The sequence below is a fragment of the Oppia nitens genome, unplaced genomic scaffold (genome assembly GCF_028296485.1).
Source record: "Oppia nitens isolate AA-2021 unplaced genomic scaffold, nextdenovo-longstitch-racon4-pilon3 scaffold40_pilon_pilon_pilon, whole genome shotgun sequence".
NCBI classification, from domain to species: Eukaryota; Metazoa; Arthropoda; class Arachnida; order Sarcoptiformes; family Oppiidae; genus Oppia; species Oppia nitens.
Window position 1 is genome coordinate 535,001 of NW_026533222.1, and position 16,409 is coordinate 551,409.

The 16,409-nt window shown below is 25.1% G+C and overlaps 1 protein-coding gene across 1 annotated transcript in view; it reads left to right on the forward strand.

Moving 5' to 3' along the window:
• The window catches only part of LOC128959063 (nephrin-like), a 43,524-nt gene that overhangs the window by 13,365 nt on the left and 13,750 nt on the right, over positions 1 to 16,409 (forward strand). Inside the window, exons 3-4 of the mRNA XM_054305006.1 lie at positions 15,040 to 15,381; positions 16,072 to 16,182. Of these exons, the coding sequence (XP_054160981.1) occupies positions 15,040 to 15,381; positions 16,072 to 16,182 (453 nt within the window). The remainder of the gene's footprint in view (positions 1 to 15,039; positions 15,382 to 16,071; positions 16,183 to 16,409) is intronic.

The window sequence follows — 16,409 nt, forward strand, 5'->3', positions numbered from 1 at the left end:
AGTTTATACCTTAAAATATCAATTAAAACTATTGTCACACACATACACAAACACACATACATTCATTTCAATTATATCTTATACACAGATATCATACATATTTCTAAAAATAAGACCACACTTTGAAATGTGGGTCAAACTGACCTTCCAGTGGCCAACCATTCAATACATTTTATTATATGTTAAAACCCTATATAAATGTATGTCAAACAATAGATACGTATGCGTTGTATACCATAGTCTATGCTTATAGACATCATATCATATATGAAATACAAATATTTCATATCAAATGTATTTTCAATAATAAAGTTTTAAATAAAGTTTTTTCATTTTCACTCAACACATCGACTGCAATTCATTTCAATTGTTTTTTATAATTCATACCATATTTTACGCCACGACATATAGTCGGCAGGATTGTGACCACAATCCCGATCAATGAATTTAAAAGTTTTCATTAGTGCATCAGTTTTTATATTATTGTTAACTGCAAGTTGTATTGTGAGCGCCGGTATATTCAGTAGACTATACAGAATCGGTAAAAAACTTGTTGTGCCAACAGTTGCCGTCGACCTAACCATTAGATCAGCCGAAGAAATAGTGAAGGCTATTGACAAAAGTGATAAACATATCGACGAGCAAACCATCGCTGCAATAATCGCACTCCTGAAGAATGGCACCAAAGAGAAACACCCGACAGTCAACTCAAACAGCACCGGCACCGACACCAACAGTACAACCGATGAGACAAACAAACACAACACCCAACACATCTCCACAAGACGTTGATCCGCCAAACAATGACAACACTCGCCCAACACAGCAATTGGTGGACATCGATGACAGCTCCGACACCGAGATTTACGATTCATCGCATATCAAGCCATCAAACAGTAAGCCTAAGATTCAAGTATATAAAGGTTTAGGAGATAAGATCTCAATAGAAAATTGGTTTAAACGCTATGAAATGATAGCAAAATATTATAAGTGGACAGACAGTGATAAGGCTATACTATTAGGTAATCATCTCGAAGATGATGCTCTCAATTGGTATATCGAAAACTTCGATAACCAAAGTTTTGATTCAATCAAAAATAAATTACTGTACAGATTCGGCATTGAATCTATTGAACCCATTGTAGAGTTTGTAAACTTAAAATATGATGTAAGCCAAGGCATAAAAGAGTACTTTGAAGCAAAGCGACGATTAGGTGTAGCGGCAAAACTAACTGAGTCTCAGATGATTCCCTTAATGATCTATAATTTACACCCAAAAATGGTTGAATGTTTCACGGCTGTGAAACCAAAAACATTTGCAGATTTTTATACGATAGCAAAAACTGCAGAAAATAACTTAAAGCGCTTCCAATCAATTGCTAAATCAAATGCTGTGTCAAACAAACCAATAGCAAAGCAAAAATATGACCAAAAATCAGATAAACCAAAACGCAAACCCCTGTCCCCTTGTTTTATATGTGAAAAGCTTGGACTTAAAGGCCGGTATCACTGGTCTAATGAGTGTTTAAACAAAGGCAAACCTAACACAACACAGACAACTAATGCTAAAAAAATTAACAATTTTGAAGTCAATAATGACATCACAGAGTCTGTCGAAAATGACATCAATTCAATACATTTAAACTAAATAAGAGACCTAATCATCAAAAACTAATCAAAATTTATGCTATTATTAATAAACAAATATTTTATATTATTTTTGATCCCGGAGCTAATGTTAGTGTCATTAGTGATCAAATAGTTAAAAAGTTAAAACTACCATTTAATAAACAGATAACACATTTCAAAACTATTAATAATTCAAATTCATGTTTAGGTCTCGTAGATATTACATTAACCATAGGTTCACTAACTCATGTATGTACAGTATATGTCATTCAAAAATCTAACCATAATTTTCTATTAGGTTTAGATTTAATAAAAAAATTCAATTTACATATGAATAGCAATTATCAGATTATACAAACATTTACAAACAATAATATCACCCAAACAGATGAGATATTATCAAATTATACAGAAAATCAATGCATTGACAATAATTGTCACATAAATACCAATGAGATGCTTATCTCAAACCCTTTAAACAATGATCAGCAAAACAAATTGCATGCAATCCTAACCAAACATTCAAACATATTCTCAATAAATAAATACGACATCGGGTTAATAAACACCGAAAAATGCACAATAAATATCACAAACAATGTCCCAATAAATTTACGTCCGTATCGGTGCTCACCATCGGATCAACAGGTAATCGATGATCAAATCGATAAATTACTAGAAAAAGGATTTATTAGGAAAAGTGTCAGTCCATACAGTTTCCCTATAACTCTCGCTTACAAAAAAGACGAGGGTACAAAAAGCCGGCTAACCATAGATTATAGGAAACTAAATAAAATTACAATTCCCGACAATTTTCCGTTCCCGCTATTCAATGACATTGTAGACAAACTCATAGATTGTGAGTATTTTACAACCCTAGACATAACTAGTGGTTTTTGGCACATAAGAGTTGACCAAAAAGATATACATAAGACAGCATTTGTCACTACAAATCAACACTACGAGTGGCTAACTATGCCGTTCGGCTTCAGGAACTCTCCTATGATTTTTCAGAGAGTTATACAAAATATTTTAATTAAATATAATTTAAATAATTTTGCTCATAATTATTTAGATGATATCATAATACATTCAAAATCATTAACTGATCACATAAAACATATTGAGAAAACATTAAGTGCATTAAAGTGCGAAAACATAAAATTAAAATTAACAAAATGTAAATTTGCAAAAAATACTGTACAATATTTAGGTCATTATATAACTAAAAACAAATACACACCAATAAATGATAACATTATTGCAATTAAAAATTTCCCTAAACCAAACACAGTTAAACAACTGCAACAATTTTTGGGAAAAATCAATTTCTATTATAAATTCATACCAAATGCATGCAAACAACTAAACCCATTATATAATCTACTCAAAAAAGATACTCAATTTAAATGGGATACCGAATGTGAAAATTCATTCAATTGGGTTAAAACATACCTAACAAACAAACCAGTCTTATCTATATATGACGCAAATAAAGAGTGCATACTCTATACCGATGCCAGCAAAATAGGTACCGGAGCCGTGCTTAAGCAGATGCAAAGTGACGGTAAACTACACCCGATAGGCTACTTCTCTCGTAAGTTATTAAACTATCAGAAAAACTATAATGTCTCAGAGCTTGAGTGTCTAGCACTTGTCCAGTCGCTCGACTACTGGCACCATTATCTCTACGGTAATCAAGTGATTGTATACTCAGATCATAACCCATTAAAGTGGTTAAACTCAATTAAAAAACCGACAACACGTTTGTTCAATTGGGCTCTCAGGATAGGACAGTATAATCCTGATGTCAGGTATATTACTGGTAAAACTAATATCGGTGCAGACCTATTGAGTAGAAACCCTGTACTCGAAGGTAATGATAAATACTGTACTACAAAATTTCTCAATATATTAGAGCTAACAGATAATTGTCAAACATTACCAATAAATATCATAACTACAGACATAATAGTTGAAACACAAAAACCATTCATTAAAATATTACCCAAACATTGTGTTCTTGAAAACAATATCATAATCAGACAAAAGGCTGACACCAAACGTATATACATACCCGACCCGCTCATACCTAAACTATTAAGTATTGTTCATAAAAATTATGGTCATATAGGTGCTCATGCTATGACACAATTGATTTGTAGCGCATATTATTTCAAAAATATACACAATCATATCAATGATTATTTAACCAAATGTTTAGTTTGTCAAACAAATAAAATTAGTAGAAAACAAAAGTTGGGATCACTGTCCCAAATAGGTCCGGCACAGCAACCGTTTGATATCATATCCATTGATACAGTCGGTGGTCTGGCCGGGTATAACTCAAAGAAACAGTATATTCATGTAGCTATTGATAACTTCAGTCGCTTCCTATGGACTACCGCTTCCAGTACTCAAAGTGCTAAGGATTTTATACAATTAATCAAAAATGTTTGTCAAACACATAAACCAAAACTAATTCTGGCCGACAGGTACACAGGTATCAAAAGCAATGAATTTTGTAATTTTCTTGAAAAACACAACATTAAAATCATGTTTATTACAACAAATTGCCCGCAATCTAATGGGTTATGCGAACGTATAAACCAAACATTAGTTACTAGACTTCGCTGTAAAATCAATGATAATAATCAATCAATTTGTTGGCCAAAATTACTAAACCATTGTACACACGAATACAACAATACAGTACATTCAACAACACAATACACCCCAAACTATTTATTATTTGGCGTCAAACCATTTGACCACTACATGTATGGATCTCAGGTTACAGTAGATAAGGCGCGAAAAAATGCATTTAAAAATTCATTAAATAGTCATACAGTGAACAAATCATATTATGATAGACATCATAATCCATTTGAATTCAATGTAGGAGACCTAGTATTAGTCGACTATAAAAATAAAATATCGCGTAAAAAGTTAGATCCATTAATGTGTGGCCCATATAAAATTGTAAAAAAATTATCTAACATATCATATGTACTAAATTGTGATAAGAAGGGCAAAAGTACCGACACATACCATATATCCAAACTCAGACCATACATACCTGAAGGGATGTCATAAAACCCAGGGATGTAAATATAGAAAAGTTATTTTAATGGGAAAAACTAATAAAAGTAAATATAACTAAATTTCAATCAATGTTCCCATACTTTTGACTATCTATTCCTAGAAACCTATTGTCGGTATCTCTCGAACAACCCTTTGAACCCAACCCTATGTACCACTTTTATCACAGTTTATACCTTAAAATATCAATTAAAACTATTGTCACACACATACACAAACACACATACATTCATTTCAATTATATCTTATACACAGATATCATACATATTTCTAAAAATAAGACCACACTTTGAAATGTGGGTCAAACTGACCTTCCAGTGGCCAACCATTCAATACATTTTATTATATGTTAAAACCCTATATAAATGTATGTCAAACAATAGATACGTATGCGTTGTATACCATAGTCTATGCTTATAGACATCATATCATATATGAAATACAAATATTTCATATCAAATGTATTTTCAATAATAAAGTTTTAAATAAAGTTTTTTCATTTTCACTCAACACATCGACTGCAATTCATTTCAATTGTTTTTTATAATTCATACCATATTTTACGCCACGACATATATTATATTATTAGTATTGAAAATGAATTTTATATTAATATATTTATTGAATATAAAATAAATATTTTATCAGCAATGAATAAATATGTTAATAACCAAAAATACACATATTTATTAATTATTTTATATTTATATAATATATTTATATATGTATTATATGATATACATATTGATATTGATATATAATTTAGTGCTATTAATATAAAATGCAAAAATATTATATAATTGTTTTTTGTTTGGTAATCATATATATAGTATTTTTTAATAATATTAAAATTATCAATGCAATACATGTATTTAATTAGTTTTTTTTATTAATTTTAATTTGTAATTTATTTATAAACTGTAAGTCACATAACTATTTAAAAAAATAGTTGATTGAAAAAACAGTATAATATTGTAGTTAATTCATTGGATTGATAAAAGTGTTATACATTATATGTGTTTTGATTACAATATTATACTCTCGTTTTTCAGTCTATTATTCATTAGTATGTATAGTAAATATAGAGTAAATGATTGCAAAAAAATTAAATTTTTTAGTTATATTTTTTTTTGTTAGTTGTATTTTGTTAGCCATTAAATTATCGTGAGTTATGGTAAATACTAATACATAGTGTGTGTGTGTGTGTGTGTGTGTGTGTGTGTGTGTGTGTGTGTGTGTGTGTGTGTGTGTGTGTGTGTGTGTGTGTGTGTGTGTGTTTGTATGTGTGATTTGATTGCAATTTATATTATTTTATTTTATCAAATAATTTGTAATTCAATTCATTTCTCTTATTTTTTTTCTCTCTCTGAAAATGATTTTTACAGTTTAAATGATTCTCATCTCTCTCTCTCTCTCTCTCTCTCTCTCTCTCTCTCTCTCTCTCTCTCTCTCTCTCTCTCTCTCTCTCTCTCTCTCTCTCTCTCTCTCTCTCTGTGTAATAAGTTAAAGGGATTCACAAATTGTTTGCTACACACACACACACACACACACATTGTATTGTATAGTATTGTATATAATATATTATAAACTATTGCCTACAAAAATACAACTATACTATACATTGTGTGTATATCTATCTCTTAAGAGTCCTCTTTAGATTGACTCTCAATGGAGCCATTAATCCGTACAACACATACATAACACACACACACACACACAACATATAACATACATTTACCTATAGTTTTGTGTTAAGACTTTTTATACTCTCTCTCTCTCTTCTCTCTCTCTCTCTCTCTCTCTCTCTCTCTCTCTCTCTCTCTCTTATAAATATTTTTTTTTGCTGTACTTTTTTTTATATATATATTATACTTATTTACCATTTCTTAACATTACATTATATATAATGTTTTTATTTATTTTTATTTTCTTAAGACAAATTATGTGTATATATGTGTGTATGTATGTATGTATGTATGTATGTATGTATGTATGTATGTATGTATGTATGTATGTATGTATGTATGTATGTATGTATGTATGTATGTATGTATGTATGTATGTATGTATGTATGTATGTATGTATGTATGTATGTATGTATGTATGTATGTATGTATGTATGTATGTATGTATGTATGTATGTATGTATGTATGTATGTATGTATGTATGTATGTATGTATGTATGTATGTATGTATGTATGTATGTATGTATGTATGTATGTATGTATGTATGTATGTATGTATGTATGTATGTATGTATGTATGTATGTATGTATGTATGTATGTATGTATGTATGTATGTATGTATGTATGTATGTATGTATGTATGTATGTATGTATGTATGTATGTATGTATGTATGTATGTATGTATGTATGTATGTATGTATGTATGTATGTATGTATGTATGTATGTATGTATGTATGTATGTATGTATGTATGTATGTATGTATGTATGTATGTATGTATGTATGTATGTATGTATGTATGTATGTATGTATGTATGTATGTATGTATGTATGTATGTATGTGTGTGTGTGTGTGTGTGTGTGTGTGTGTGTGTGTGTGTGTTATATAGTAAATTAGTTGCAATAATATACAGTAAATTTGTGTGTGTGTGTGTAACAAAAAAAAATTTATACCTTATAGACACATTATATTTTTATTTTTATTTTTTACCTTATATAACATATATAATACGGTATATATATATACTGTATAAATACTGTATATTGTTTGTAACTATTGTTTAGTAAAGTATTATATTGTAATGTAATGTTAGCACAAAGTTATTAGCGTTAAGTCAGAAAATTACATAACATTTCAATAGCACTTATACTGTACAGTATATAAATATATATGTACTATATATATATATATATATATATATATATATATATAAATATATATATAGTTATTTATATATATACCTACTCTAGCTTAACATACACAAAACCCAATAACTGATTTGTGATAAAGTGGTCGACCCTTTAATATACTGGTGTTATATCAATAATACAGTAGATATTGTATTGTAGTATAGTTTGCAAGTGTTTGGTACTCTATTTATAGATAAGAAATTTTTTTATTATTATTATTAATATTATGAAAACTTTCTCTCTCTCTCTCTCTCTCTCTCTCTCTTTCTCTCTCTTAATAACTTAAGTTTTGTTGTTGTAGTAGTTATTGTTGGAAAAGATAGATATAATAATATATAATACCTACGAAAAAAACACATTAGCTATTTATATATATATATATATATATCAGTCTCATTATATACAATATATTATATTATACTGTATATAACAGTCCACTGTTTTTCATATATATATACAGTAAATAATATATTTATGGCAACAATCCGTGAAACACACATTAGCAGCAAATTTATGTATAATATATATATATATATATTTAGGTATATATATTATATAATAAAATATTGATGATGATGATGATGACGGTGCAAAATAGTTGATTATTATTATTATTATTATATAGTATTTTTGTTTAATTGACATTGCTAAATTAGAGATGAAAATTGTATTTTTTTTGTTTCAAACAAACAAAAAAGTTTATTAAAAACTTTAATATAGTTTTTTTTGTTGATATGAATTTTATGAATTTAATTTAATTATATATTAAATATATATATATGATATATTTTATATTATATATAAACTTTATATATATATATATATATATATATATATATAATTTGTAATACTGTATAGCAAATAATTTTTGTCAATTATATAATATATATATATATATTGTTGTTGTTATACTACTATTACTACTACCAGTAATACTATACTAGTATTAAGTTTTTTTTGGTGATACTATTAACTTATAAATTATCGATTTAGTAATTAGTAAGTCCATAATAACATATCGTATATATAAAAATATATATATACTAAATATATATATATATATATATATATATAAAGTATATATTGTAGTTGAGTGTGAAATATATATAATAATAATAATAATAAATATAGAGAAAACTCAAATATTGACTTTTTGCTCAAAACTAATTAATTTATTATATACAGTAGTTTCCTATATAAATATATATATAATTATATATATATATAAAATATATCAATATATATAAAGTGTGTATCATTTTTGCTCTCAAAAAAAACCAGTAAATAATATAATAATTTGTACTTAAGTTTGATAATTATTTTATAAGTTATATATTTATACTGTATATATACTGTATATAACTAATGAGTTTTATTGATTAATTAAAAATATATCATTTATTATTATTTAGTTATTTTCATGTGTCGATATCCTATATAATTATATATATATATATATATATTGCTTTTTTACAGAAAATAAAATTGTTTTATTTTTCAACTTTCAAATTGCAATACTTATTGAAAACATTTATTTTTGTTATTAAACTTTATAAAAATAATATTATTATTATTTGTTATATGAGATGAAAATATTTTTTAAATGTTAATATTAATAATTTTGTTATTAAATACCGTTATCTAATAAATAGTTACAATTTTATTTTGCAGTACAAATGTTATTAATAATAAATTAATTATTAATTTTAATCAGATATATATATTAACATTTATAAAAATTATCAATATTTATTTAAAAAAATAAATTATAGATAATAAGTAAATTTATTTATAACTATTTACACACTATATAAATAAATTTTCAAAAAAAAAATCAAAAATTTTAGTCAAATAGACGATATCTAATTTATATTCATATATTAAAAATATAATTTCAAAAAGTTTATTATTATTATTATTTAAATATTTTATATTAAGCGCAAAAATTGCAATTTAATAATAACAATAATAATTTTTAATAAATTGACAAATATTGACATTTTTGAATAAATAACAATAGTTTGAATTTATATATATATATATTTATAAGTGTTATAAATTGTTAGATATAAATAATATACAGTAGATTGATATAACTATAAACATGTATATAACTGATATATACTGTATATATAATAAAAAATTATTTGATACAATCGATAAAATTGAAATCCGGTTTAAATTTATATATATATATATATTGTATATATATTTTTTTAACCAATCGATTTGTCAGTCATTTTATATTTGCTTAAAATTATTGACATATCTTACTATTGATATATATAGTTTTGTTTTATTGTTGACTAAATCAATAAATTTTTATTAAAATATACATAATTTATTTTATTGTTTTAAATCAAATATTTTTTTTGAGGTTTTATCTATCTATATATATATATATATATATATATATATATATATAATACAATACATATCTAATACAAATATTCTGTGTTTATATATACAAGTATTTAATATTTTATAAATGTATTATAAAATTATTTATTTTGGATTTTATTTTTTTTTTTGATTTTCCGCGAGTTGTATTGTGTTTGTTATTTGAAAATATAATTTATATATATATTAAATAAATAATGATTTATTATTATAATAACATTAATACACTACTAATAATAATATTACTAAATAATAATTTCCACTGAGATTTCTAACAAATTAACAATTTAGTGGATTCATAGATATATATATTATAAAATTGTATTATTATATGATATTTTAAAATTATATTATTATTATTGTTGTTGTTGTCTACAGTATATTATTAATGTAAATATTTCAATAATATAATTTAAACAAATATGAATATTAATTACATACTATAGTTATATAGTTTATATTTATATAATTATTGTATAATTTAATGCTACTAATAATGATAATATAGTAATATAATAATAATAATAAATATTAATACAATAATATATATATTGAGTCAATATATAGATATGCCAGTATATAGGAAAGGGCTGATAGTGGGGGTAGGGGTGGTATAGTCAATATACTGTACTTATAAACTGGTATGTATAGATATAGATAGGATATACTGTAGTGCATTGATGTTAAGCATCCCATGAGAAATACATTGAGATATATATATATATATAAAGTATTGTAGTATTTGTTTCATTTTGGTGTTGTTTTGTAAGCCATAGTATATATTATTTTGTCGATCGGTTGGTTCATTCACTCAATATATATATATATATATATATATATATATATATATATATATATATATATATATATATATATATATATATATATATATATATATATCTGTAGTATATATATATATACTGTATATACCGGTATATAAACTGTAGTATTGTATATATACAGTATAAGCACACAACTTATGTTTGGCTCAATTGTCGCCCGCCATCCAAGTCCTCAGTGCACTAACACATATACACTGTACACACATATACTGTATATACACAATAAACAACAACAACAACAACAAAATTACAGAATATTCTTGAGTCTTAAATTAGATTCTCAACTCAATTGTCTCATCACATCCCTGTCCCCATTGCTTTTAGTTAGTCGACATTTTTATTTGTATGTATGTGTGTATGTGTTTCAAACTCTTTCTATCTATTTATCTCTCTCTCTCTCTCTCTCTCTTAGTTTCTCTCTCTCTCTTAGTTTTTATCTCTCTCTCTCTCTCTCTCTCTCTTAGTTTTTCTCTCTCTCTCTCTTAGTTTCTCTCTCTCTCTCTCTCTCTCTTAGTTTCTCTCTCTCTCTCTTAGTTTCTCTCTCTCTCTTAGTTTCTCTCTCTCTCTCTCTCTTTCTTAGTGTCTCTCTTAGTGTCTCTCTYTCTCTCTCTCTCTCTCTCTCTCTCTCTCTCTCTATATATATATATATATATATATCTGTTTATCTATACATTATTTATCTATCACTACAATTGTTATTCAATGACTATTTTTTTGTTGTTGATTACTATTGTTTTTTTATATTATTTGTATTTCAAACAATTAATTAGTTTTTATTTATATAAAAGTTTACTCTACAACTACTACTACTATTACTACCACTATTACTATTTATAAAGTTTGTTGTATAAAAATAATTTACATTTGATTGTAATAATTGAAAACATTTATTATATTAAGTACAGTGTTTTTTTTTTAATTTTATTTATTTAGTTTTTTGTTTTTGTTAGAGATAGAAAATACAAAAATAACATTTTAATACAAAAACAAAAAAATATACAAAAATACAAAAAATAAATTTGTTTTGACATATGAATTAATTTTCATGAACTTATATTATAATATTATATATTAAAGTAAATTTATAAATGGGATTATTATTTAATTATTTATTTAGTTAGTTAGACATTACTTATACAATAATAAATTGATTAGTTATATAAATATAAATAATAATAATTAATTATTATATAATATAATAAGTAAACAAATTAGCCGTAAAATCTGGATAGGAAAACACATTATCAAAAAAAAATTAATATTAATATCTAATAAATTATAATTTAAAAAAAATCCAAATTATTATTATTATTACTTATCAATACATTTTAGTAAATGGTTTTTTATACTGTATGTGAAAACTCTTTAGGGATTTATTATTATTTATTTTAGTCATTGAAACATCTTATATACAAAAAAAACTAAAACATTACATTAGAAATTTATATCTATATATATATATACATTATATAGATATATAGATAGATATATACGTTATAACTAAATATATATATATATTAAAAAAAATCCCCAAATTGTCACACTATCCCTCTCATCAATCATTTTGTATATACACTCAAAAATTATTTAATATATCAAAATCATATATGTAATTGATTGAAAACATTGCCATTATATATATATATATATATAATGTATCGGTAGTTGTGTGTGTGTGTGTGTGTAATATTAAATTAAATATTAGAAAATCATTATCAACAACAACAACAACAAAACAATTATATCAAAATTTATTTTTTTATTTATATAAAATATAGTTTAGCTAATTATCTAGCAATTTGTAATTCAATCTCTTTTTTTGATAATAATACTGTAATTATATAATAATGTTTTATTATTACACTGTGTCATTGTGTATGTATGTGTGTGTATATGTAAGTGTGTGTGTGTGTGTATATATGTATGTATGTATGTATGTATGTATGTATGTGTGTGTGTGTGTGTGTGTGTGTGTGTGTGTGTGTGTTTGTGTATATTTATGTTTTTATGTATGTATGTATGTGTGTGTGTAAAGTATGTATGTATGAGTGTGTGTGTGTGTGTGTGTGTGTGTGTGTGTGTGTGTGTATGTATGTGTGTGTGTGTGTGTGTGTGTGTGTGTGTGTGTGTGTGTGTGTGTATGTATGTAWGTGTGTGTGTGTGTGTGTGTGTGTGTGTGTGTGTGTGTGTTTTATATATGTTTCAATCAAGCATTATAAGGCTTATTATAAATTTATTGACTAACAATGTTTAAGATGATTACCTTATTAAAATTTTATCGCTAACTTGTAAAAACAAATAAAACTTATTATATAATTTACAGTGTTTTATATTACAGTATTATATTATCTGTATTATCTGTATATTACAATATTATTATTATTATTAGGATTAAATGTATGTATGTGTGTGTATGTGTATGGAAATTGTAATAAAATCTAATATAATTTAATTTATATATAAATTTTTGTTGTTGTTGTTGTTGATGTATAAAAGCTATGTTAATACACTTAGCAACTAATTTACTATTTTTTTTGACACTAGATTTAGGACACAAATTTAAAATTAACAAAAAAAAATGTCTTTATATATACTGTTTAATAGTAGTAAAATGTTTTGTCTCTTAAGATTTTGCTGTCTTTTATATATATGTAGAAAAAAACAATAACAAAAAGTTAATCAAAATTTTTAAGCTTTTAAAAAAAGTTTTAAGTATGATATCACTTTATTTTTCGAGATATCTCATTAAATATAAATTTATGGTATACTATATACAGTATATAACTTTATATTTATATATATAGTATATTTACAGTAGAGTAGAGTGTATATGTATAACATTTTTAAGGTATAAAACATTGAGAGTTATATAATAATAAAGTATCAGTTAAATAGACAGAAAAAAAACTAAAAATAAAAATTTGTAGCAAAAAGTAAAACATTACACAATTGTGTGTCAAAAAAAAATATTTTGTCGCAAACATACACATACACATACACATACACATACACATACACATACACATACACATACACATACACATACACATACACATACACATACACATACACATACACATACACATACACATACACATACACATACACATACACATACACATACACATACACATACACATACACATACACATACACATACACATACACATACACATACACATACACATACACATACACATACACATACACATACACATACACATACACATACACATACACATACACATACACATACACATACACATACACATACACATACACATACACATACACATACACATACACATACACATACACATACACATACACATGTGATACTATATATATATATATATATATATAAAATGTAGTTCACGTCTATTTGATGGACTCATTGATTCATTGATTTGCTGATCCCTTTTGTTGTGATTTATATATAAATATATCTTATTTTCTTTTATTTTTTTATTGAATCTCTTTATTTAGTTTTTTTCCTCTCTCTCTCTCTCTCAAACTGTATATTACAGACTCATATATACAGTATATGACTCCTGTTTTTTAGTTGACAACACCAACACACAGACATAAACTTTTTATTTTTTTTTGTGATTTTATTTCTCATTTGAAACTTGAATCCATGTATGTTTCAGACAGTCAGACAACCAGTCAGTCAGTCAGTCAGTCAGTCATAGCCAACAACAACAACAACTAAATCTTATGTGTATCCCTTAAATCACGTTTTAATATTAAGAGAAATAAATAAATAGTAGTGAAAAAAAAGTATATATATTTTTTTCAAGCAATTTATCTGTATTTGATTTCAATGGTTATCATCAAAAAAATAAAATCTAAAAAAATACAAATATTCTCTATATTCTAGGTTTAGATTGATTTTATATTTCTATATATATATATATATATATTATGTGTGGATAAAACTTTTTATATATTTTATAACCAATCAAAATTTTAGTTTTTCAAAAAAATAAAATACTCATTATAATTGGTTGTTAATAATAATAATAATAATAATATAAAAATATAAATTAACTATTTTTTTATTAAAAAAAAATATATCGATATATAATATCGTTTTTATTATTGGTATAATTATTTTCTCCTAATATTTCAAATGCTTATTAATGTATCATTTTTTTTAACAAAAAATATTTTTTATAATTTATAGTAACCGTCTATAATGATGTCCAGACATCGCTGGGCGATAGGGCACAGTTACCATGCAATGTAACGGCACCGTCGGATGACGATTCGGTAACATTGGTACTCTGGTACCGAAGTGATGTGAAAATATTGCCCATCTATACGGTCGACATACGACACAACCGGGAAAAAGCAAAACACTTAACCCACGAAGTGTTGGCCGACAGAGCCTTTTTCAATCTAACCGTCCGGCCGGCTATACTTCAATTGTATCCCATACTGGAAACCGATTCGGCTGAATACCGGTGCCGAGTAGACTTCCGATGGGGTCGTACTCTAACATCTATTGTCAATCTTAATGTCATTGGTTGGTGTAAACTGTATTATAATTATTAGTATTATATTTGATATTTATAGCAATTTTTTATATTGATATATCTTCAATATATTTATTATATTTATATTGATAATTAGTAGTTTATTTTTTATATTATATTATATATATTTATAATGCATACTAATTGAATTAAATTAATTAGCATATATACCGTATAGATATATATATAAAATATATTTAAGGGATAATTGTAAGATTCATTTAAAATTCATTATAGATAGCTAATTATATAGTAGTATTCAAACTTTATATATAAATTTATATATATTATAGATAGTTTATATAGATATATATATATATATATATATAAAAGTCTAATTGAATATAAATTATATGATTTATACCATATCTTAGATATGTATGATATCTATTAGAAGTGTTATTTTATTTTTTTAAGTATAATTTATTAGACACACTGTTTTTTTTCATCCACTAATAATTTTATTTGAAAAATTAATTAAGTTGTCAACCCTGTTAAATATAATATATTTATTAATATATATATATACTAACTTATATACTATTATATAATATAGAGTATACTTTTATAGTAGTAATAATAATAAATGTTGTTTAACATCAACAACAACAAAAAAAATGATGTTATAATTGCTATAATAATAAATTTATTATTTATTTTTTTTTATTATATACTTTTAGTGCCTCCAAAAAGGATATATATAACGGATGCCCGCAATCAACAGTTATCACGTCTTGTGGGACCAGTTGAAGAGGGATCTGATGTACGGCTAAACTGTATAGTGGAGGGCGGTATGTATTTTTTGTGTACAACAACACCACCAGCACTAGTAGTTATAGTAGTTATCAGTAATACCCAAGTAATAGTTGTCTTACAATAATTATATTTATCTATATATTAGTCACTCAGTTATATATATATTTAAGGAGATATCATATAAGAGAAGATATAAGAGAGAGAGAGAGAGAGAGAGAGAGAGAGAGAGAGAGAGAGAGAGAGAGAGAGAGAGAGAGAGAGA